We start from the raw sequence: 26,018 nt of genomic DNA, 5'->3' as shown, positions 1-26,018 counted from the left end.
GCCTCTGGATAGAAGCAGACCTGGCTTCCCCAGTGGAGGCTCAGTTTCTTTCAGAGGATTAGAAATTCCATCTTATTGCTGTCGTTGTACCTCTGGACCACTGTGGTCCCAGAGTGTGGGTTTTCCAATTCTCTAAACCATTGCTTGCTATTCCTAAGGAATCCATAAGCCAAATTTGGAAACTAGTGAGTCCTGCCCCACTGCCTCATATTCTGCATCCTTTTTTGGCCCTTCTACTAATATCATTCCTCCTTCCTACTCAGCCATTAAAAATTGATCCCAGGAAAGGATCAAAAACTCATGAATGAGGGAATAAGGCTATGGCAATTCTCATAAATTCAAACTCTTATCCTGTGATGACAATTTTAAGCTTTAACATACTTACAAGCCTGTAAAATTAAATGACTGAGAGGCAGTATGTGAAGTAGTTAAGAATACAGACTCTAAGGCCAGCATTTCTTGGATTTGAATTCATATGCCACCACTTATCAGCTATGTGACCTTGGGCAAGTTACTTAATTTCCTTATGTTTCAATTTCCTATTTTATAAATGATAATAAAAGCAAAACACCACCTAAGATTATTATTAATTAGACTCTAATAAGTTAACACACTTTATCAAGCACATAGTTCAAATTGAAGATTTCCCCAAGTTGAACATAAACTACTGAAATTTAATTTTGAGCAGTGTAGGAAAAGAAATCCTAATTAAACGTCAAACCTACACAACCCCAGACTTGGATAATCTCATCCAGAAACAGAAAAATCTAGTGCTGTTTTAGAATCAAATATAAAAAATATTTTCCAAATGTTTATGAGTAATTAAAATATATGATATATTTTATAAAGATTGTCCATTAATATAAAAATCAACTGTGTTTGAAGCAAATATAATTTTTGTTTTTCCAAATTAAAATGATCATTTCATTAGAAATACAGTATAAAACCTCTTTAAAGCATAGTAGTTCACCACCAAGAGCAATTCTTCATTTTAGATTGCATAAAATGGATACTGAAATAAAAACTTCTGAAAAAACAAGGGCTATCATGAAACAACACATAAAAATAAGTAATATTTGGGACAAATGTAATTGAGATGGAAAGCTCATAAGCAGTACTTCCTTGAAAAGAAAAACTTTTTCAGTGGTCTCTATAAACTGTGGAGTAACTTAACTATATTCTCTTGGTGGTAAAAAAATATAAATATCTGTTGATTATCTTAAATTTTGAATGTTGATTATTGTTAAATACTAAAATGTAAAACAGTTTCATATATATTATGCATGTAAAGAACATAAAAGACAATACATATATTATAGAAAGACTACCCACAAATTTCAGTATAGTCATTACTTCTGGGGAAAGAGGGATAGATTTAGGAATGGTACAAAAGATTCATAAATAAAAGGTTTGAAAAACAAGTATGGCAAAATGCAAATATTTGGTACATGGGGGAAATACTCTCTATACTTTCCCACTTGCTTGAATAAAATATAACAATAAAAGCAAATTTAAAAGGAGATCCCTGTGTAAGATTGTAGGATAAGCTTTGATCTATCTCTCAGCTCTCAGTTAAATAACTATAAAACATACAAGTAGGAAAATCTGCATCAGCACCAGAAAGTAAATAAAAAAAAACATATTATATCTGAAACCTATGAAATGGGACCAAATTTTAAAATGTTTTTGATAATAAATGTACTTTACCACACAATGGGAAAGTATACACGAGGAGATCTTAACAGATCCATATCCCTGATGGTAGAAACTTACTTAGAAAAGCAAAAGCTGCACTGAAATGGGATGTTTAGGTGAGACTCCAATGAGAAGTCCCTTACTCAAGGTCACTTTTGTCTCTACAATCCAGGGGTACTTGGGAGGATGGTAAGACCCAACAGGCTAAAACATGATGTTGAAAACTGTGGTCTTTCCTAGGAACTTCTTTTTTTTTTTTTTTTTTTTTTGCTTTCAGCCTGACTTCTAGAGCCCTGTAAGTTTTCACTCTATAACAGAAGATTGTTCTTGGTTTATACAACATTTACTAACTGATTAGCTTGTAGTGCCCTTTATCTTATTTTTTGAAGATTGATTCTTATATATACTCAGTTTTTATGCTGCAATAAAACAACTTTCAGTCAGTCATAGCATACCATGTGAAAGCAGGAAAAGAGGCCTTTCCCTGGAGATTTTATTTTCTCAGTGTCAGGGGATAGCCTCCCCAATGATGGAATAAAACTTTTTGCTTAAATCTCTGAAACAGTGTCACTTTCCCTCCCTCTTTAGTCTGGCCATATATGTTTCTATGTCTCACTTGAAATATTTAGTAACAGAATTGTAGATAACAGAATCCAAAGTTTCCTCAAAGTATCATTTGAAATTCCCATATATGTAAGAACTTACTAGACACAAAAAGAAACAAGAAATTACAACTCATAGTCAAGAAAAAATAAGCAACAGAAGTCAATCTTGAAGTTATCCAAATGCTGGAATTACCAGAAAAGGACTTTACTGCAGCTATTTTAAATACATTTGAGAACTTAGAAAATGTCATAACAGAGGAAGAGAAGCTCAGGATAGAAAAAGAAACTATTAAAAAAAGAACCAAATGGAAATTCTTAACTGAAAAGTACAATGTGTGAAATGAAATTTTTATTTATCAGGCTTAAGAGTAGATTCTAGATCTCAGAAGAGTCAGTGAACTTGTAATAAATAGAAATTACACATTCTAACAAACACACAGAAAGAAAATTGAAAAAAAAAAGCCCCAATGAGCCATGGACAATATTAAGCAATATAATACATGTACTGGAATCTCAGATAGAAATAGAACAAAATTTATTTGAAGAAATATTGGCAAAAACTTTCCATACTTTGTGAAAACAGCACACCACAAGCTTAGGAAACTTAATGAGCCCCAAGTAGGATGAACACAAAGAAAAGCACAACACCACATCAGGGACAAATTGCTGAACACCAACAATAAAGAGAAAAATGTAACAGTAGCTAGGGGAAAAAAAGACATGCTACACAGAGTAGGGACCAGCAAACTACATCCTGTGGGCCCAATACAGTCCATGGCCTATTTTCCACATAGCCTGCAAGCTAAGAATGGTTTTATATTTTTAAAAAGGTGTAAAAAAATATTATGTGACAGAGATCACATGTGTCCAACAAAGCCTGAAACATTTACCAACAGGCCCTTTACAGGGCAAGTTTCTAACCCTAGACATAGTAGAGCAATGATAAGAACAGTGTCTGACTTCTCTATTAGAAATAATACAAACCAGAACACAATGGAACAATATCTTGCTGAAAGGCAAAAGAAAAGTGAACCCAGAATTCTATATACAGCACAAACATAAAGGCGAAATAAACATTATTTTTAGATACATAAACCTGAGAAAATTTATTGCTAGCAGAACTGAACTAAAAGAACTGCCAAAAGGTAGTTTTTCAAGCTGAAGGGAAATGACACCAGATGGAAAGTCAAATTTATAGAAGGCACTGAAGATCCAGAAATGGTAAATATGTGAATAACTATAGAACACTATTTTTAAGTCTTCTCTTAATCTTTTTAAAGTATATATAATGACTTCTACTTCTAGCTATGATGCTCTTCTTCCTTAAATACTAAAAAATCAGACACAATCTATGAAACAGTGGTTTTCATGTGCTGGACAATAGGCAGCACGGGACAATAATCCCCCCACTCCCCACTCCTGCCCCAAGAGAAGAAAAACCAATAAGGGAATCCTTCGATTGTCTCATGTTTTTGTCTCTAAAAAAGAAATTTCAGGCCACAGTGTAGGTGGTGGGAATCCAAGCAGAACTCTGCAGTCTCACTGAGTTGAGAAATAATATTTAGCATTCAGAAAAGTCAAGGCAAGCTAAAATCCACAGGTCAGCATACTATAGAGGAGACAGATGCACACAGAGAGCATTCTGGAGATCTTCAGAAGGTTACCCTTGAGTATTTGCCTGAGGTTAATTTAAAAAAAAAAACAAACAAACCCACACACACAGGAAGGGAAGGAGCAGGCAGAATAATGCCTGGGGCTCACATGAAGCTCATGCTCCAGCCAGCCAGATGGGAAACCTCCTATACACAGAGCATGGGGTAGAATACTAAGAAGGGTACTGCCTCAGTAGGGGAAGCAGGGTAGGCCTAAACAAAAGACTTCTTTGGTTCCACCTAATGAAGCTTAAAATCAAAGCCTCAAATGGATCAAAATATTTCTAAGTAACAAGATTGCATCTCAGAAAAAAAAAAACTTCAAAAATATTTAAAGGAATAAAATAAAAATTCACACAAAACTACAAAGTTCACTCAAGAAGGAACCAATCATTTGAATAGCACTGTATCTATTAAAAAATTGAGTTTTTAGTCAAAAACCTTACCACAGAGAAATTTCTAGGCCCAGATGGATACATTGGTGAATTCTACCATGTAAAAAGAAGAATAAATACTCATTTTACACTAGCTCTTTTAGAAAAAAGAAGAGGGGGGAACATTACACTTATTACTAAAATGAGACAGGTTAGTATAGGAAAAGAAAATGAAATTTTAGCAAACTGAATCCAGCAGTACATGAAAAGATTTGGCATGATGGCCAAATGGGATTTATCCCAGGAATGCAAGGTTTGGGTTAACATTTGAAAATCAATCATTGCAATTCACTACAGTAAAAGACAGAAACAGAAAAACAATATGTTCATCTCAATAGATGCTAAAAAGTATTTGTCAAAATCTTACATTTATTTGTTAAAACAACAACAAAAAAGAAACAAAAAACCCCTCAGCAAACCAGGACGAGAATGAGACTACCTCAACCTGATAAAAGACATCTATAAAAACCTTCCACCAAATCTATTCAAAGGTAAGTAATCCAACATTTTCCTTCTAAGGTCAAGATGAGGCAAGGATGTCCACTCTTACCACTTTCAGGCAACATCTTCTTAGAGATCCTAGCCATTGGCAAGTAAAATAAATAAAAGACATACAGATTGGAAATGAAGGAGCAAAATGCTCATAATTCTCAGATGACATGACTATCCATGAAGAAAATCTTAAGAAATTTCAAAAGGCTAGTAGAACTAATAAGCAAGTTTAGCAAAACTGTAGGATATAAGATAAAAATAAAAATATTTTTATAGTGTTTTCTATATATTATCAGTGAGTAGTCATAAGTAAAATACCATATGCCATATTATTTGAGAAACATGTAACATCTACACATTAAAAAGTACAAAACATTGCCGAGATAAATAAAATAAATCCTAAATAAATAGAGAAATATTCTATGTTCATGGATTGGAAAACTCAATGTTAAGATGTCAGTGCTCCCAGAGTTAACAGATTCAACTTAATTCTAATCAAAATTCCAGAGTACATACTTTAAAAACTGACAAGCAGTTAAAAAATTTATATGGAAATGAAAAGATTCTAGAATACTCAAAGTAATTTTTTTGAAAGAACAAAGTTGGGAGACATACAGTATCTGACTTCAAGATATATTACAAAACTACAGTTATCAAGGTAGGTTGGTACTGGCATTAGTGCAACAGAATTCAGAGTAAAGGCACAGATCAACACACATATGGTTAATTGTTTTTTTGACAAAAGTCCCAAGATAATTCAATGGTCAAAGGATAATCTTTTCAACAAATGATGCTCAAATAATATGCAAAGAAATGTTCCTTAATGTTTATTTCACATAATTTGCAAAATTTACTCAAAAGGAATTAGAGACCTAAATGAAAAAGCTCCAATTATTAACTAAAAAAATTATACAGTATAAAATTTTGAGAAGAAAATATGGGAGAAAATCTTGGTGAAATTGGGTTTCACAAAAAAATTCTTAAATATGACATAAAAAGGCACAAACTATAGGAAAAAAACGATAAATTTGATTTTTCCATATTATAAACTTTTGCCTTTCAAAAGACACTATTATAAAATGAAAAGATAAGTCACAGCTTGCCTAGATGAGAATATTTGTTAAAATGTATACCTTTTAAAGGACTTGTGTCTACAGTCAGCAGATTAAAAGCTGCTGTGGAGGAGCCACATTGCAGTGGTAGGCATGAGCCAGTTTTCCAAAAGAGATCATTGCACTGACCCTAAGCAGGCTTGTAGTGGCATCATTTCTACTGTGTTGAAAACAGCTGGTGAGGCCTGTTAGCAACCAGGTAGGAGACTGAGAGAAGAGAACAGCAGTTGTCCTGGCCTTGTCTATATACGTGTGACCCCTGACAGCAGGAGGCTTTCTTGCACTAAGTTTAGGTGCAGATATCAAATATAGGGAGTCCGGTGTCTTCTATAGACAATAGCCTAGTCATTCCCGCAAACCTTGATCCTCTGTAGAATGAAATTTAAATATAGAAAACAGATACACTACTTTTCCATGTGTTACTGAACCCAGACATGTAAGTTGACGAAAACAGATGATATCCTTTAATAACCCATTTTTTAAAGTGAAGTTTACAGAATAAATTTTCTACCTCTTCATTATGGGTCCAGGAAGTAAACAGATGTCACTTAATTATAAGGCGTGACTCTCTGTGGTGCCAAATACTTTCTTTTCCATTGTGATTAACAGAACAAGCCAAAGTAATAGTCTGTGATGCATGTAAAAACAATTCAATTTCATCACTGGTTTCTGCTTTTCTACAGCAAAGTTTGAAACATTAGGTATCAAAATATTTCTATCAGTAATACTTGGGACTACTTTATATAAAAACTTCTACATGCTGTCCTTTGCAATTTTTTTCTGTCAATAAATATATCCTACTGGACCTTAAAAAAAAAAGGACTTGTGTCTAGAATATATAAAGAACTCTTAGAATAGTAAGAAAACAATCCAAATAAAAATAGCCAAAAGATTTAAGTAGACACTTCAGCAAAGAAGATATAAAAATGACAAATAACACATGAAAAGAAGCTTATTATAATTAGTCATTAGAGAAATAAAAATAAAACCTGGCTAAATACCAGTATCTAAGCCACAAAAATGGATAAAAATAAAAAGACCATACCAAGTGTTAGGAAGAAGAGCAGCTATAATTTGCATACTGGCAGGAATGTAACATCTTGGATAAGTTTGATCATTTCTTAAAATGTTATACATACACTTACTGTATCACCCAGGCTTCCACTACTAGATGTATCCAAAGACAAATAAAAGCCTATGTTTATGCAAAGACTTGTACAAGAATCTTCATAGCCGCTTTATTTATAATAGCTAAATACTGGAGACAATCAATTGTCTACCAACAGGTGAATGGATAAACAAATCATGGTATACCCTTACTATGGACTATTATCCAGCAGTACAAGGGAACAAACTTAATACGTGTAACAATATGACTAAATCTCAAAATAATTACACAGAGTAAAAAATGCCAGGTAGCACACACTCAGTGATTCCATTTATATAAAATTCTAGAAGATGCAAACTAACCCGTAGTGACAAATATCACATGAGTGGTTGCCTGGGGAGTAAAGAGAAATTACAAAGCCTAAGGAACTTCTGGGAATGGTGGATATGTTTCCTATCTTGAAAGCTGTGATGGTTTTATGAGTTTATACGTAGGTCAATTTATCACATTTTATGTTTTAAATATGTGTGGCTTATTGTACATCAATTAGTAAAGCTGAAATATGTAGTTACTTGAAGAAAAATCCTAACACTTTGTGAAGCCATTATTCATGTGGATCTTCTAATATATATGACAACAATAGCACCAAAGACAAGGGGAGTACATTTAACTACCCTGCTCCAAGCCCCTACATTTTTAGTGAAGTAGGACAACATTAACTTTAAGCAATGTTTTAATAATTTAAGGATGTATTTCTGATCATTAAGGCAATCTCAAAAAGTACCAAGAGGCATAGGCAACTAACCAATAGAGGAAATTAAAATGGAATACTAAAATTATTTCATCAACCAAATGAAGACAGGAAAGGGGAATTGAAGAACAAAAAACAGGTGAGATAAAACTGAAAACAAACAGAAACATGGTAGAAATAAATCTAAACGTGTCAATATTTATGTTGAATGTAGATGAAGTAAGTATTCCAATTAAAAGGAAAAAATTGCAAGACTAAATAAAAAACCAAGATTTGACTATAGGTTGTTTATAAGAAATACACTTTAAATAAAAACACAGAAAGTTGTAAGTAAAATTATGGGGAAAGATACACTATGCACACCACAAGCATAAGAAAGCTGACGTTGTTATATCAATATCAGACAAAATAGAACTCAATAGTAGGAGAATTATCATACATATAAAGAAACATTTCATAAAGCTTAAAGGGAACACATAATAATAATAACTATGCATGTGCCCAATAATTTAAAGATACATAGAGCAAAAATCAACAGAATTAAGGGCAGAAATAGGTAATTCCATAATTGTAGTTGGAGACTTTAGCAGGAGTTAATAGAGCAATTAAATAAAACATCGTAAAGATATAGAACTGGAGTTAGCAAACTTCTATTCAGGACCAGAGAGTCGATACTTTAGGCTTTGTAGACCACACGTGATCTCTATGGTATAGTCTTTATTTTGTTTTGTTTCTTTACAATCCTCAAAAATGTAAAAATCATTCTTAGCTCATAGGATGTATAAAAACAGGCTGCAGGTCAGATTTGGTGCACAGGCTATAGTTTGCTGAATCGCCAAATACAAGATCTGAATATCACCACTAACCACCTTGATCTAGTGAGATTTCTAAAGCAACTGTAGAATATACATTCTTCTCATGTGCACATGGAATGGTCACCAAGATAGACGGTGTACTGGACCATAAAACAAGTCTCAATACGCTGCAAAAGATAGTACAGGGTATATTCTTGGACCATAGTATTTTTTAAATTAGAAGTCAGTAACTGTACGGTAAGAAAAGCCCTAAATATTTAAAAATTAAATAATATATCTCAAAATAACCCATGGGTCAAAATAGAATTTAAACTGTATATTAGAAAATATTTTGAATTAAATGACAGTGAAAATACAACATATCTAATTTCATAATGTAGCTAAAGTAGTACTTAATGAAATTTATAGCTTTAAATGCTCAAATAAAAAAGAGAGAGAATGGTAAAACAGGGTAAATTTAAGTAGTTGGTAGATAAAGGATATATGGGAATTCCTTATACTATTCTTACTTTCTGTAAGTTAAACTTTTAACAAAATAAAAAGCCCCTCCAAACCTCTTTAATTTTATATTCAGCCAAGTTGTTATTCACTTGTGAGACTGGGAAGCAAAAACAGATGTTTAAGATTGGGTCAAGATAGTGGATTACCTCTCTTTCCATCTAAAATAGCAAATACTATGAAGTTCTGTAAAAGCTGGGGTGATATTAGGAAACAAAGTTCACATAACTACTAAAAGATAGAAATCAGTAATGATAACTACTGGGATGAGAGTTGGGGGAAATCAAAGTACTAATTAGAAGAGCAGTAATTAACTAATTAAATAATTTGAGAATCAGAAATTAACTGAAGAGCAGCTTTCAGAGTAGTAGGTTGAGTAGCTTAAACCCTCCTTACCCTAGTCTATACCAAGGAGTATGTTGGAAATTTATTTCCCTCTATACCAGTGGTTCTCAACTTTGCCTGCACATTATGTGGGTAGCTTTAAAAAATACTGAGCCTAAGATTCTGATTAATTGGTCAGAAATGAGGCTTGAGCACCAGACCTATGTTTAGTGTTGGAAATACAGTATAAACAAGAGAGAAATAAACTTGCCTTAAAGTGTTTATTAATGTAGAGTAACTGAGAAGTTTGGTCCTGGTACAGGAATTTTGCAAGTGAAAAAGAATACAGAAATCCATGGGAATTGGTATTCTGAGTGGTCTGTAAGTGGATCATTTAACAAATGAGCATTTGGAAAAAAACAAAATACTGGAATACAACTACCTTCCTTTATAACAAAATACATCCCAATTGGATTAAAGAGTTGAATAAAACATGGAAATAAAAAACTACTAGGAAAAAAACAGGTAGTTTTTTTTCCCTATAATATCAGGTGAGAAAGTCCTGACAAACATGCCACAAAACTGAAACTATGGAAGACATTATTTAAATTTACTGAATAAAAAATTTAAACTTACCTATCAGTAAAGCACAATATTAACCAGTTAGAAATACAGCTACAAAGTTAAGAATATTTACAGTGAATCTGAAAAGTTCCCCCAAATCAATATAAAAACACAATAACTTGCAAATGAGAAAAGGACTTAAGCATGTACCACTTTTACAATGAAAATCTAAAATGTAAAGCAATATTCAGATTACTGTAACACCAGTCTATAAACCAAATGTTATTTTAAGACCCTTACCAAAAAATAAACCATAAAATTTTGACAAATAACGACTTACTTGATTTTGGCCATCTATTTCAGTCTGCAGTTGATAATTAATTTACTTACAAGCTGATAAGCGTTCCTGACTTCTTGCAATCCTGTCCTTTACAGATTTTGAAGGTATTTTCTTGCTACCATGAATGGTTGTTGTGGAGAGTTCTTTCAGTTTCCAGTGGGTCCAAAAGCCTTTTTGAGGTTTTAAACCTGTTAATACAAAATGTATACTTAGCCAAAGAAATTAAGATTTAAAAATAGCTTTTAATTTATCAAAGCCTTTTTATAAGTATTATACATTTCATTCTCACAACAGTCCTGTGAGGATTGTTGGTCTCAAGTTTCACATGAGGGAATCTCTATATAGAAATGTTAATTTCTTTTCATATAAGAATTAGAAAAGAGATATTTTCGAAAAGAAATAAATAGAAAAGAGATAAACTTGATGTGTATCCTTCTGACACACAGATAAAAGCTAAGTTCATATATGGACAAAAGAAGAGATTAACTATTGTGAAAACTTGGAAAGGACCTAAATATTCAATAATAGTGCATTCATATAGTGGATCATGAAATATCCATTGCAAGTTACCTTTTAAGTGTTTGTTAATATATTAAAGCAATCATAATATATTTTTATGTGACGGGCAATATTACCTTACACGTATGTGTGGTTACAGCTTAAATGTTAACATGATTGCCTCTGAGCATAGGTGAGTATTGTTTTAAAATTTTTCCTATCTGTATCTCCTATTATTTTTTAAATAATGTTTATGAATCAATTTTAGTACCCTAAAAGTGATAAAAATAAATTTCATTTTAAAAGTCCCACTTTTATCCCAAAAGCTGTGCAGGGTTGAATAATTCATTTAAACCTGCTAAACATTTATAACCTCAGCAACAAAGATGAGAATAATAATTCCTTTGTATACTTCATGTGATTATTCTGATGGTTAACTGAGACAATTTATGTTAACATTTTCAGTAACAAGTGTTCAACATGGATGAAACTAGCCTATGTTGGAAGGATATGCCTTCACAAACAGACATCTTCAGAGACCAGAAGTGAGCAATGAAGTTTACTCAAGAAAGACCAATTTTGTGCCTGTGTAGATGGGCTTATAATAAAACTGAGATCATCCCACTTTTTGTTAATCCTAGGGTATTAATCAAGTATGTGCTTTAGTCTATGAACAACAAATCCCAGGTTGCTGGGCAACTCTGGGAGGGCTAGGGAGGGCTTGCTGCCTCTAAGTCTTGAGTAAAATTTTCCCTTTTCCTTCTGTGCAACAGTTTTTCATAAATCCAATACTGATGTTTTCGTTTTATTCACCCCCAGGAGGCAATAACCTATTATTCATAAGAGTTCAGACACTGGAGTCTGATAGGCTTAAGTTGAAATCCTGGTTCTGTTACTTAACAGTAACTGGACAAATTACTTAATTCTCTTAACCTTGGTTTTCCCATTTAGAATGGGAACAATAATATATTATTATAAGAGTATAAGGATTTTTGAGGTTTAAATGGGATTTTTAATGTAAAATGTGGATTTCTGTTACTCAGCTGGCTGTTGACTTAATGTGGATTGAACCCTCTTGCTGTAGGTACAAATGGAGACCAGCTGTTGTGTCTAGCTTCTTGCCCAATTCTGAGTCCAGCAAACACTCATCTAGTATAGTTCTGCAGTTCCTTCAGTGTCTACCTATACTCTTGAGTCAGGCTTTGAAGATTGTCTTAATTATCACTTTACTTCTTTGCTTTCAAATGCTTTTAGTGTTTGCCATTTCTTTCTTGTAATTCTTCTATAGAGTAGACACCATTTAGGGCAGAGCCATCTACTTGTTATATTTTTTAATAATCACTAAAATTTTGTGATTTTATCATACAAATGCAAATGTTGATGAATGTTACATCTCAAACCTAACTCCTGATTCCATAAAATCCCATCACCATGACCTCTTACAGTCTTTACCATTCAGTAACTATCTAGTTGCTCAGGCCAAAATTCTTGGCATCATCCATCGCTGACTCTCTCATTTGTTCCACTCTCAACTTCTGTGTATCAGTAAACCCACCGGATTCTGCCACAAGACTTATCTACTGTAACTTGCCAGCTCGTCCTCCTTTAACCAACCTGTTCTAACCAACCACCATCTCTCACTTTTATTATTGCAATTATCTCCAACTGCATTCTTGATTTCACCCTTGTCCCCTCTATGGTCCCTTACTCCCAAAGCAAGTGTGACCCTTTATAAACATATTTTAGGTTGTAATTATTCTTTGCTCAAAATCATCCAGTGCTTTTCCATTTCAGTCATAATGAAAGAAAGAATCCTTATAACTACCTATAAATTATGATGTACTCTGACCTACAGCCATATCTCTGACCTCAATTTTCAACTTTAAAATTCCTTTCTCATGCTTTCTTCAGCCACACTGGCTTCCTTGCTATACTGCATATATGCTAATCTTCTTTCTACCTGCATCGGCCTTTACATATGCTGTTCTTTCTCCCTAAAAAGTTTTCACCCCAGATATCCACATAGTTCATTCTCTTATTTCCTTTGGATCTCTTAAAAATACCTTCACATAAGGTATTGTTAGGTGACCCAGTATGAAATAACACCAGCTTTAGTGAATGTGTATATAAACAAACATAAGGGAGCCTCCAAAAGGTAGAGATAAGCAGGCAGACTGGCTAGGGACCTCAGGACCCAAGGAATAACACAACAGTGAATTCCCTGGGTTTTCTTTTTCACTCATATTTCAAACTGGGTGCTAGAGAAACCAGAATCCAGAAATGGTAACAGGAACCGATAAAAGAAGTCTCAAGAAAAATCCTGCTCTCTCTAGCCAAAGGATGAGGAAAAGGACAGCCTAGTAGGAAAGAAAAAATTTAAACAGGAAGTGTTTACTCCGGCCAAACACAATAGGAAAACTTCCAGTTCCAACCCCACCACTGCCAGAAAAGGTTGGGTGGAGAGCCTCAACTTCCACTTTCACCAGGTGGTATCAGAGGAGGCAGAGAAGAGATCGAGACTTCTATTCCCACAAGACTGGAATGAGGAACACTTTCCCCTCCCTCTGGGAAGTGATGTCAGAGGAGGCCTAGTGGAGACTTTGACCACTGGCCAGACATAACAAGGCTATCCTCCCCTTTATGGTATCAGTGGAGGCCACTTGAGGAGCAGTAAGAAGGCATCCCAGCCTCTCAAAGCCAGAGTGGTATCAATAGAGGCCTACTGGGGAGCCAGAACAATCCTCCTCCCACCACAGTGTCAAATGAGTCCAAGTAGGGAACCTACACTTGCATCCCCTACTCAGTACTGCCCTTCTTCCCCAACTAGAACAGTGTCAGAGGAGGTCTATTAAAACATACAATTTAGATAAGATTCAGAATCTTACAATACCCCAAATGTCCAGGTTTCAATTGTCACATAAAAAACTAGGAAATTCAATTTGAATGAGAAAAGATAGCAAATGCCAGCATCTAGATGACACATATGTTAGAATTACCTGACAAGACTTTTCAAGCAGTTATCATAAAAATGCTTAAACAATGATGAACACACTCGAAATAAATGAAAAAACTAAGTCTCAGTGAAGACATATAGGATATAAAAAAGAACCAAATGGAAATTTTATAACTGAAATGTACAATATCCAAAATTTAAAAAAAAACAACAAAAACTAAGCTAAATGGATGGGCTTAACAGCAGAAAGAATTAGTGAGCTGGAAGACAGAATAATAGAAATTACCAAATTTTCAATCTCCAGATTAATTCTACTGGTCATAGCCTTATAAAATTGCCTGAACAAGAAGTTTTTGTTTACTTCAGTTATTTAAAACTATCCATTCTGATAGTTAAATATGATAAGGTATTTATATTAGTGCTCTTGCCTTTACTTCAGGCAGTTTACATACGGAATGCATTAAAGAGCCATAGGAAGAGCCTAAAGTAGACATCCCCAATGGATTTACCAGAGGACTTCAAAACCTTATAAATCTTTTAGCTCATTGCTAGTGCCTCATCTCAATATGTTACACAAACGCTTCTTCAATTATGTAACAGAAACCAGTTAAAAGTAGAAGAATTGAAAAAGCATTAAAACTATATTTGTAGATGATATGACATATGCACCGAAAACTCTATAGACAATGATAAAAGTAACTCAAACGAAATGATAAAACTAGTTCAAACAATAGGATTAAGTATGAGAGTGACATAAAATTTACATACAGAAATCAACATGAATTTTGGGGGGACACAATTCAGTCTACAACAGGTCTATAGGAAAGTTGTTCTGTTTTTGTCACATTTTTTTCTTATAATATTTTTATAGGAATGCTATGTTCATTTTCTTTTTGCTTCTTGTATTTGAATTAGTTGGATTTTTCTTTGTAATTAGGAGACTCTTGTTTGTATATGTATTGATTGGGTTTTCTCAGGGTTGTTTTCTAGTGCTTACCTCCCAAGGACTTCCTCCTTAAAATATGAAACATTTTCTTATAGAAATGATTTGGTTACCAAGAACTAACACAAAATAGTTTTTAAAAATCAGTCAAAATTTGGATGGAAGGATTTATAAGAAGAACTAGCACTTGAAAACAGTCAATAGCTTCTGGTAGTCTATAATGGTATAGTAGTCTTAGAAAAAAATACTGGGAAGGTCATTCCAGGAATGTCCTAAATCTTCCCCTAAATACTCTTCGATAGAATTTTACTTCCCTTCAGGTTTTGAGCCCTACCACTCCTACTTAAACAACAGCATGATTCAAAAAACAAATTTTCCTTCATTAATGATCATATGTTCTACAAAGAACTCAATTAGCTCCAGAATTTATCCAACATTATTTGCTATAAAAATGCCAAAAGTGTTCCAAAAGCGGCTTAAAACATTTATCTTCCAAATATAAAATATATATGGCATGATTTTCTTTTGTGTTATTTCGGATTTCTACAATAATTCCACTGCCTATAAAATTATTCAGCTTTTAAAGTTAATAACTGATTAATATTAGTATAACAATTTTCAGAAGAAAACAATTAATCATTATTATTTTAAAATTAGACATCAATATGCTATGTTTTGTAAGGCAAAGAACTACAAATGTTTTGACTGGAGTAAATGAAATACTACAATTCAAAAGTTTTAGGTACTAAAATAAATCATCAATACTTAAATGACATTCATACCTGACAACCAGAGAAAAATGGTATTCCCTAGATCTTCTTTAAATTCATCATTAAACAGATTACTGGATTCTGGAAATGCTTTCTGGAATGTTGCATAGATAGCTTGTGCCAAACAATCAGGATACAACTACCAAAAATAGTCATATTAGAATAATTTCATATAACATATCTCAACTACCAAAAAATTATTATTTGTGAACTATATGTGTCCTTTTTTCCTTATAGCTTGCTTTTTGCCATTTATTACTTCTTTGTACCTCTCATTGAGGAATATGAAGAAAGCAGAGCTGAAAATAAAGTCAGCCAATTTGTGTATGTGTTAGCATTTTGGGAAAAATTTTAATTTGGGTAAAGGATGAATTAAGAAAAGTTTTGATGATTCTACATTTATTTCATTTAACCTTTCTATTCATATCCTCTTTCACAAAACAGGATCTCCTCTTTCAAGTCATTATAATAAAAAGCATACATTTTTTTAAATTGAAATATATTTGACATGCAAATGTGTAAGTTTAAGGTATACATGTTGATTTGATACATTTGTTTACCACCATAGCATTAGCTAACACTCTATCACATCATGTGTGTGGTGAGAATAACGAGCATGTTTGAAAATAATTGAAGCTCACCTGTTTAGGTGAGTTAATGTATTATAATAACAACTTAAAACCATCATCAGATATCAACAAATGGCACTAAATAGTATTCTATTAGACTTAAAATCCCTAAATTACATAGTGACTAAATACAGAAAGATACTAGATTTTTATATTAAAGGTTTAAAATATTTTTATTTACTGTTTTGGTATTCTGCATTCAAAAAGTATTTACAAATATTTAGCACTTAATAATGTGAAAATAATGTAAAATTTTAGAATTGGAAGGGACCTTAGAGGTCGCTGTCCCAATTCCTGAAACCTATAAATGTTAATTTATAAGCCTGCAAAAGGGCTTTGCAGGTATCATTAAAGATCTTGAGATGGAGAGATCATTGTAGATTATCTGGTGGGCCTCAAATGTAATCATAAGTGTCCTTATAAGAGGGAGGCCGAGGAAAATTTTACTATAGAAGAGGAAAAGGCAATGTGGAAGAAAGAGAGACTGGAGGGATGTGAACAGAAGCCAAGGAATGCTGGCAGCCACCAGAAACTGGAAGAGGAAAGGAATGGTTTCTCCCCTGGTGCCTCTTAAAGAAACTAGCCCCACTGACACCTTGACTTTAGCCCTAGAACAGCATACACACACAGCCACTAAGTTTGTGATAACTTGTTACAGCATCAATAGGAAACTACACAGTCACCTAAACCAGTAATGTTCAAATCTGCTGGTAAGTGATGGCATTCTTTGAAGAACTTAATTGGGGGGGCGGGGTGGCAGACAAGAGAGGAGCAGAAGGGAGAATGCTCTAATACACTGATATATTTAATTTTATTGAATAAACCATGAACATTTTTACTACCATATACAAACATATATCATAATTGTGGTATATAAAATCATACTAAAATTGAAATTAAAATGTTGGAAAAGGTGAGTAAGGGGAGCTTTTGAAAGTTTTCTGTGACTATCTCACCTTTGGGAGATTAGAGGTAAAAGGGATCAAGTGTCAGTGTTGGGAAAATTTCTGAAGGATTATCACTATGTGACATTGAAAGATAGTGAAGTATAAGCCATACTAAATATGTTTAGATTCAGTTAATTTGTACTCAGTAGGTGAGACCAGAAGATGATTTTTTGATTCTTAAATATTCATAGATCTCTCTCTCTCTGGTTGGATAAATCTGATGAGCCTATAGTAATAAAACCTCACCTATTTGAGTGAGTTAAAAATAATGGAAATTGGTCAATGAGATGAAGTGCTATTTCCACTTAAATAGCTCTGGAGGCAACAGACCTGTAGGAAGGTGGCCTGGTTTTTTAGCATAGAAACAGGGAAAGGGAGTATTATAAGAAGACTGAACACAGGTCACGGGGTCAGATCACTAAGGTGTACTTTGTACTTCTTGTTTGTTCTCAAGTGAAGCTTTGAATCTTGGTTAAACACCTTCTAATTTCTCCTCAGAAAAAGTCACTGAACATAGGGATTTAGGAAAAAAATCAAAAAGCATATTCATCCCAAGAGAGAACATTTGGACCATAAATGTAGGACAAGAAATGAGAGAATGAGAGATATGCAATGGTGCCACTACTTCCTTCTTTGTTCACGGTAAATAGACCTTTTATCCCTAAGAGCCCTGTGTTAAAGCACGCTTGACTTCATCAAACCATGCAAATAGGCAGGACACACCACAAAAGCACAGACTTGGTGAAAGATTATGGATAGGAGAAACAGCTGGGTTTGTCATCTCTAGATAACTTAATTACCAAAAATCCTAACCATTAACTCATTTTTCCCCCTCAAGTGAGAAATTTAATATTAGCAGAGAAAATCCTAGTCTATCTTTCAGAACATCAGAGTTCTACAAAGCAATTCATGAATCATGGATCTAATCAACCTCTTCATCTGATGGACAACCGGCTTTGGAACTGAGAGACTGCAGGGCTTGCCAGGATCACCTGGGTAATTAGCAGCAGATTCCAGTCATAAAGTTAAGTCTCCTTATTCCCAGGCCATTACAGGTTTCCTTCTTTGACACTGCATGTGTATGTTGTGAGATAGCTCAAGATTGAACATAAATATTTGGCAATTTAGGTTTATGTTTTCATCATGAAGGATATTTATTTTTACTTTAGGTTTTACCCATGGAAACATGTACTGACTCCAAAGTATTTACATATTTCTGATTTACAAATGTCAACACAACAAAGTACTTGAATGTGGCTTCTCCTTTGAAATGCTAGATGTTTACATTTTGAAATACTCAATGAAATTCCTACATATTTTCATTTCGCATTACTCAAGAACATCAATTTTTTAATCAAATTATTTTTATCATAGACATAGTAAAACAAACATTTGATTCATAAATTTGTCCTTTATCACATCAGGTACTTAGTATTTAGGCTTAACATAAACTTGTTAAGTCCTCTTAGAACAAAAGATATAAAGTAAAATGAAAATGATAATTTTATAGATAAAAAGAAATATCAAATATATACATGGAATAAGCCAATAGTTTTCAAAATTACTAACATGCAAACAAATACCTATACCACATTAAGGAGATTCTGTAAGGTTTTTAGTCAGTAAAATACAATATTCTGGGGTGAGGGGCATAACTTAAAATATTACCATTATTTACTCTACTTCAGGCAATTTTGCTCTGAGTAACAAAGTATGTTCTCATATGTATTAAGTAAAATAACTTTTTATATTTCATGTGCTGTAAAGAATAATTAGCATAACTATTTAATTTGTATGGTTACCTGAAAGAATGCATCCTTTCGACTTAGAGGTACGCTCATGAAAAGTGACACATAACTTTCTGAAATTCTATCAAACAGGAAGTCTTGATTTTCTCTGTCAGGCTTGAGAAATAAAACATGAATGGGATTTAAATTATTAATATTACAATTTAAAGTTAGAATTTGCATAACATCAGTAATTCCACCTATTCTTAAAGGGAGCTCAGTTGCTATAGAGGAATGAGCATAGGTTTTAACATCATGAGGACCTGAATTTGAATGCTGGCTCCGTTATTCATTAGCTGCACTATCCCGGGGCAAGTTAATTAAGTACTGGTTTCCTTATCCACCAAATGTAGGTAATATATACATATCTTAAAGTAGTATCTTAAAATTAAATACGGACAGGGATCATGTTTTGTTTGACTTTGTATTTCAAGCTCTCAGCACAGTACCTGGCACACAGAAAGCAAACATTTGATGAATTAATGAAGGTTCTTGAATAGTAGTCGACACGCAGAAGACAATCAATAACTTAGTTGCCTTCTATTATTCTATAACCATTCCAACTCTTTCATCATCAGTAACTTAGTATAAAATTAAAGTGACTGCTGGGATGAGACAGCCATTGCCAGAACTGGTAAAACTGTGACATGATAGCTAAACTAAAAACAATGTAAGGAGAATGCTGTAAGGAAGCAATCTGTAGTTAATAGTAATGTCAGTATTGAAGTGCTAATGTAGCACCTTGAATTCTTGCTCTATTAAGCAATGGAGAGATAAATCAGAGTCCAATACTAGGAATTAAGCAATAAAAACGAATTAAAGAGTCCAAATTCATTTATGATGTCAACTGCAGCACAAGCTGGCATTAATAAGTTCTGGTAATAAAATTTTAAAATTATCAAATTTAGTGATAGTTTTCCATGAAATTAGCAAGCCAAATGACCTGGGATTCATAAGTGCTTAGGATCCAAGACCTAAAATGCAAGTTAGTTATCACTAAGATTAAGTCTCTCTATTTTGGTGATTGCATTGATACTCAAAAAGAGTAAGAGAATTATTTAAGGTTATATATACATAGTTATGTAACTAAGAGCCAGACTAGAATCTAGGTCTCCTTACTCCCAATCCAGGTCTCATGTTTGTGTTAATAAGTTTATGGAAGGAGTAACAGAAATAATGATAATGTTAGTAGTTAAAAATTCAATTATATAATAGGCAGTGGTTCTAAAATGTAGGGTTGTATGAGAATAAAATGAGATTATATACATATATTATTATATATATAAATATGTATATATATATAAAATTTACTAATAAACAAACTTGGCATGTTTCAGCTACACAATCTACACTTAATATGTATGGAGAAAAAAAATTTACTCAAACAGAAGTTCCAGAATATGTCTTGGATACAATTCAACAATTCAATAATACAGTTCAGCCTAAAGTCCTCACCATATCTACCACCACAGGAAACTGAGTAGCAAAATGGTATGGTAAATTTTTGATATGCTTGAAAAGAAACTATATCCTCTAGCTGTTGGATATTCAGGTTACTGATATGTTCATTAGGTCTAGCTATTTAACATATGTTAAATCATACTTCCATTCCAGGAATACATCTCATTGCTCAGAGTGTATAATCCTTTTAATATACTGCTAAATTCACTTTGCTGGTATTTTGTGGAGGATTTTTACATCAATTTTCATCAAAGAGGTTACTGGTCTGTAGATTTTTTTTGTCCTTATAGTATCTTGGGCTTTAGTACGAGGGTAACGTTGGCCACTTGGAATGAGTTAGAAAGTGTTTCCTCCTCTTCAGGTTTTGGAAGAATTTGAGAAGGACTGGTATTAATTCTTCTTTAAATGATGGTAGAATTCATCAGTGAAGCCAACTGGTCCAGGGCTTTTCTTTGTTAGGTTTCTGATTACTGACCAAATCTCCTTACTCGTTACAGGTCTGTTCACATTGTCTAGTTCTTCAAAATTCAGTCTTGGAAAATTACGTATTTCTAGGGATTTGTTCATTTCATACAGGCCATCCAATTTGTTACTATACATTTGTTTATAGTACTTTTATAATCCTTTTCATTTCTTTGCTAATAGGAACGTTCCCACTTTCATTTCTGGTTTCAGTAATTTGAGTCTTTTCTCTTTTTTTCTTTTTTCTTAGTCTACCTACAGGTTTGTTAATTTTGTTGATCTCAAAAAACTAACTTTTGTTTTCACTGATTTTCTCTGCAGTTTTTCAATTCTCTATTTTATCTATCTAATCTTTGTTATTTTCTTCCTTCTGTTAGCTCAGGGTTCAATTTGTTGTTCTTTTACTAGTTCCTTATGTAAAGATATGTAGTTCCTTATGTAAACATGCAAAGTTAGACTGTTGATATATTGCTTTTTGATGTATTTACAACTATAAATTTCTCTTTAAATCACTCTTCTGCCACATCCCACAAGTTTTGGAATGCTGAGTTTTGTTTTCATTTGTCTCAAGGTATTATCGAATTTCTCTTGTGATTTCTTTGAGTCATTGGCCGTTTAGGAACTTGGATACATTAACAATGGGAGAATAATTTGTACATCCAGTTGGAAACAACTTGGCATTATCTTGTTAAATTGAACACTTTCATACCCAACAATGCAGCAATTCCACTCCTTACATATCTTGTAATTTATGTTTGAGAGCTGGACTTTATTTAATAGGAGACTAAAACCTGAGGCATCCAGTATTTACGCTTAGGAATAGGCTTATCGCTTTTGTTAGCCTTTAGGGGTTTGAGTCAATTAAGCCAAAATGTTAAGCTGTATTTGGGTTTTGTTTTTGCTGTGGTTACTTTCAGTGAAACATATGCTTCAAATTCCTCCTGCATTATCTTGTTTTTAGGATTCTTGAAGAACCAGATTTTTGAATTCATTTCCTCTAATTCCTTCTGTTTTTCTTTTTATTGGTTTTCTCTCTCATATTCATTATTTCCTTTCTTCTGCTTCCTTTGGTTTTCATTTCTTTCTCTTCTAGTTGCCTATGGTAGAAGCTTAGGTCATGGTTTTCGAGAACTTTCCTTACTTTGAATTCTGGCCGTTTAAAGCTCTAAATTTCCAAACACTGCTTGAGTTACAGCCACAAATCTGAATCTATATTTTCATTTTCAAGAAGTTTAAAATACTTTTCAATTTCCCTATTGATTTCTGGTTTGACCTACAGTTCCTGAGAAGTGTGTTATTTAGTTTCCAAATATTTGAATATTTCCCAGATAGCTTTGTTATTCATTTATAATATAATTCCATTTTGATGTAAAAATATACTTCGTATGACTCGAAGTCTTAAAATTATTAGGATGTTTTCCTAGCCCAGAATATAGTTGGTAAAGGCTTAAAGTGTACTTGAAAAAAATAAGTATTCTGCTGTTGTCAAGAATGTTTAATAAATATCAATTAGATCCATCAAATTGGTGAACAGTGTTGCTCAAGTCATCTGTATCATTCTATATCATTACTGATTTTCTTAACATATTACCAATTATTGAAATGAGGTGTTGAAATACATAACTATACTTATGGATTTGTCTATTTCTACTTAAAGTTTTAAACATTTTCATTAAATGTATTTCAACGCATTTTAATTAGGTGTATAAATATTTATGATTGTTAGGTCATATTGATGAATTCACTACTTTATCATTATATAATTATTCTCTTTTTCCCTGGCAACATTCTTTGCTTTGAAATTTGCTCTGCATAATGAGTTCAAAAAAGTTGTGATTTTGTAGGTTATATATGGCTTGTCTTCGTTGTTATATGGGTAGAAGTGATACACTTTTCTGCCTTCTGAATCTTTTTTGGAGCCAAAGTCCCAAGGCCAATTTTAAAAACATTAAGGGTATATCATTATTGGAATTCTTCTAGTTAAACACTGTCAGGGAAACTTTTGTCATTAGCCTATACATCGGCTAGAAATTTTTGCAAGGTTGTGTTCTCACTACCAGTAGAATTACAATAACAGCAACAATAATAATAAAAGTTGGGCACTTACTATATACCTACTTCTATGTAAAGAAACAACTTCACATCCATTTTCTAATTCCCAATAAACAAATAAGGTAGGTAATTTTTTAATTTTATGAAAGACTTTGAATAGTTATTTATCTAAGTCACATCATTTCCCAAGTAGATAAACTAGTTTGTAAAAGGCTGATCTTGATTCTATTATATTGAATCCCATATTACATTTATGTAGTATTTCAGAGTTTACTAGGAATGTTATTCATGTCACTTTTAGTACAAAAAACTTAAAGGTGTATGCTATTTTTAGCTGTTTTTTAAAAATTTTTATTTTGTTTTAGAGATAAGTAAAGCTCAGAGAGATGTGACTAGCCCAAAGTCTCACACTACTGGGAAAACAAGATTTAAAATTTTAGTTTCCTAGATACAAGTCCAGCACTTTTACTACTAGATCAAGCTACCACTAGATCATAGGCAATAAAGGCAGTTTGCTTTTATATCACTCATCTAACAATGACTGAAACAAGTTTTAGAGCCAGCATGCTGAAGCAGGCTATATTCTAGAGCAGAATTACATGTTTTTTTCTTATTACACTATTGGTAATTCAATTGTACAAGTGGCTCAGGGTTCTATTCCAGCTGTAGTTATGAAGTCAGTACTGTTTTCATTCATAAAGTAGATCCCAAAATAGACAGAATGTATGTTTTGTACTCACCTGAAAATGTAGTACAGCTTTAAATATGAGCTTACCCAACAAAATATTCAAGGAGTGGTTCTGTTCCCACACAGTGCTGGTAAATGCATGAGCAACCCACCATACTTAGTTGGTGAATTTAGGAACCTCAGGTCATGTAATTTATCTAGTTCACTGGCAGATACACACACACACACACACAATGTATATAATATACAAACTATATATATGTCTGTGTGTATATGTATTTTAATTATAATATTTTAAAATTATTACTAAATTACTGTATTTTAATTTCAGGAAGCCAATAGATTTTAGAAAATAATTTACTTAAAGATAAGATTTCTAATTCTTTTGCTATTCCAAGGATAATCTTATAAATGTCAAATGTGACTAATTTTTTGTGTCAAATTTGTTCAAAATAATAAAGTATTATATGGCTTGACAAAACAGTTCTTAGGAACATTGCTAGATTATGTTTCCTTCAGAAACTTGTTATATTTAATTATAACAGATTTAAGTGGGAAAGTAATGTTTCCTCCCTGTTATCATGAAAAAACATAAATTTGGGATCCAGATCTAGAGAAATAAGTTTAAGGTAAGGAAACTGATTTTACAAATTTCCCTATGTAATTACCTTTGTAGAACTGATACACCACTTCCTATGCCTCATTCAACTCTTAACAATATCAGAGATGCAGGACGGATACTCTTACCTAGAATTGCACTGATTATTCTAACATCAAGCACTAACTAAACAGTTTGTACATAAAATTGGTAACACCCATTCCTTCACAGTCTGACATTTCTGTGAGAATCCACAAGCAGTTTTCTTTGGGTAATCTGAGCCAGGGAGGAGGAGAGCATGGCCTATCTTCAGGCTTCCCTGAAGGGGCACAGCACACATTCTTAATGCCTAGACAGTAATCCCCAGCATCGCTCTCCTCCCCGTTCTTCCAGACCCAGAGGCCCCACAGCAGTCCCTGGTATCCTCTAGCATAAGACTCGCGACCTGCTTATTACTTATTGCTCTTATTGCGGAATTCCCAGGTACACATGTCTTTGTCTTTTGTATACTAAGCAGAGTTTTTACCTTTCTGAGTCAAGTGAGGACCCTCTCCCCATCCAATCTGTAGACTGTTTTCTAAATGAAACCTTCTTTGATGTCACTGATCTGCAGTGGGTTTTCTGTCTAGTGTTCATCAGCACATGACAGTATCAAGTAAAGCTACAACTTTAGCATAGCATTCACCTTAAGTTTGATTTCACTAATCTTGTTCTGCTTAATAAAGACTCTGGATCTTCGAAGACTCCTATTAAAGTTTTAACTCTTCTGAAAGAATTCTAGATTTCAGACAGGATTTCTAACATATGCAGAATACTTAAAAACCAAGTTCTGTGACAGAACCAGAAAGACATTTTTTGAACCAGTGCTACCTCTACTGAAAAGCTAATTATGCAAATTCACTTAAAAAAAGTTTAAAAAAAATCGTTGTACCTTAAATTTATGGAGAAACCACCACCAAAAGGAATCATGCAAAAGAGCAATAGAGGCTTCTGAGAGAAAATGAGTCCTCCAGATCTTAAAAAATTTTCCCTATGGAAAAAAAAGACAAATGGAGATCAACTTAGTATACATTATAAAACATGTTAATGTAAATAGGCTTTATAAAGAATATGCATTCAATAGTTACAGACTGGCACTGTTCAACAGAAATTTAATGGGAGGTATATATGCAATATTAAATTTTCCAGTAGACATTTTAAAAAGTAAAAGGTGAAATTTAAGTGATATATTTTATTTAATCAAATATATTTTAAAGTATTATCATTTTAATATATGATTAGTATAAAATTATTATTGAAACATTAATAATTCTTGCATTCTTTTGGGTACCAGCTCTTTGAAATACAGTGTATATTTTATACTTATAGCACATCTCAATTTGAACACTAAATTTTCATCATAAATACTGGACCATAATTTGTTCATAAAATATATGGTTGTAATTTTGTTCCAGCCATATTGAAAGTTATTCAATAGCTGAATCAAGTATTAGTTTTTAAATTTATATATAGTCAAAATAAATAAAATTTTAAAATTGAGCTGAGTCACACTGGGGACATTTCATATGCTCAATAATCATATGTGATTAGTGGTCATTGAAACGACAGTACAGGTTAAACCAAGAACAGCAAAAATCCAAGACACATGCTACAATTTCCTTTTTATGCTGACAACAGGTGTCAATCATGGAAATCTATCCCAATGGGTCCATCCTAAGTCTAGACCCTATCTAAATGCAATGTTCTTTCTAAGCAGTCAATCAAAATTGGCACGTAAAATCAATTTACCATGACTACTAGAGACTATAAATCTTGGTTTCAATAGGTGCATTTAACAGAT

At 33.0% G+C, this 26,018-nt stretch overlaps 1 protein-coding gene across 9 annotated transcripts in view; it reads right to left on the bottom strand.

The window, feature by feature from the left end:
- The window catches only part of FAM227B (family with sequence similarity 227 member B), a 195,775-nt gene that overhangs the window by 146,595 nt on the left and 23,162 nt on the right, over positions 1 to 26,018 (bottom strand). For 7 of the 9 annotated variants that reach the window (XR_012073321.1, XR_012073319.1, XR_012073320.1 and 4 more), the window contains exons 8-11: positions 25,110 to 25,208; positions 18,933 to 19,034; positions 15,567 to 15,693; positions 10,441 to 10,578 (exon numbers count right to left, since the gene is read on the bottom strand). Coding sequence is in view for 5 of the 9 variants with exons in the window: in XM_072962473.1 (XP_072818574.1) it covers positions 10,441 to 10,578; positions 15,567 to 15,693; positions 18,933 to 19,034; positions 25,110 to 25,208 (466 nt within the window). In the remaining 4 variants the exon portion in view is untranslated. Of the gene's footprint in view, positions 1 to 8,551; positions 8,832 to 9,763; positions 9,866 to 10,440; positions 10,579 to 15,566; positions 15,694 to 18,932; positions 19,035 to 25,109; positions 25,209 to 26,018 lie in introns of those variants that run through there. The other 2 variants (XM_072962477.1, XM_072962476.1) reach the window with 2 other exon arrangements.

The sequence above is a fragment of the Vicugna pacos genome, chromosome 6 (assembly GCF_048564905.1).
Source record: "Vicugna pacos chromosome 6, VicPac4, whole genome shotgun sequence".
In the NCBI taxonomy this organism is placed as follows: Eukaryota; Metazoa; Chordata; class Mammalia; order Artiodactyla; family Camelidae; genus Vicugna; species Vicugna pacos.
The sequence above is the reverse complement of the archived record's forward strand: the minus strand, read 5'-3'. Positions and strand labels throughout refer to the sequence as shown.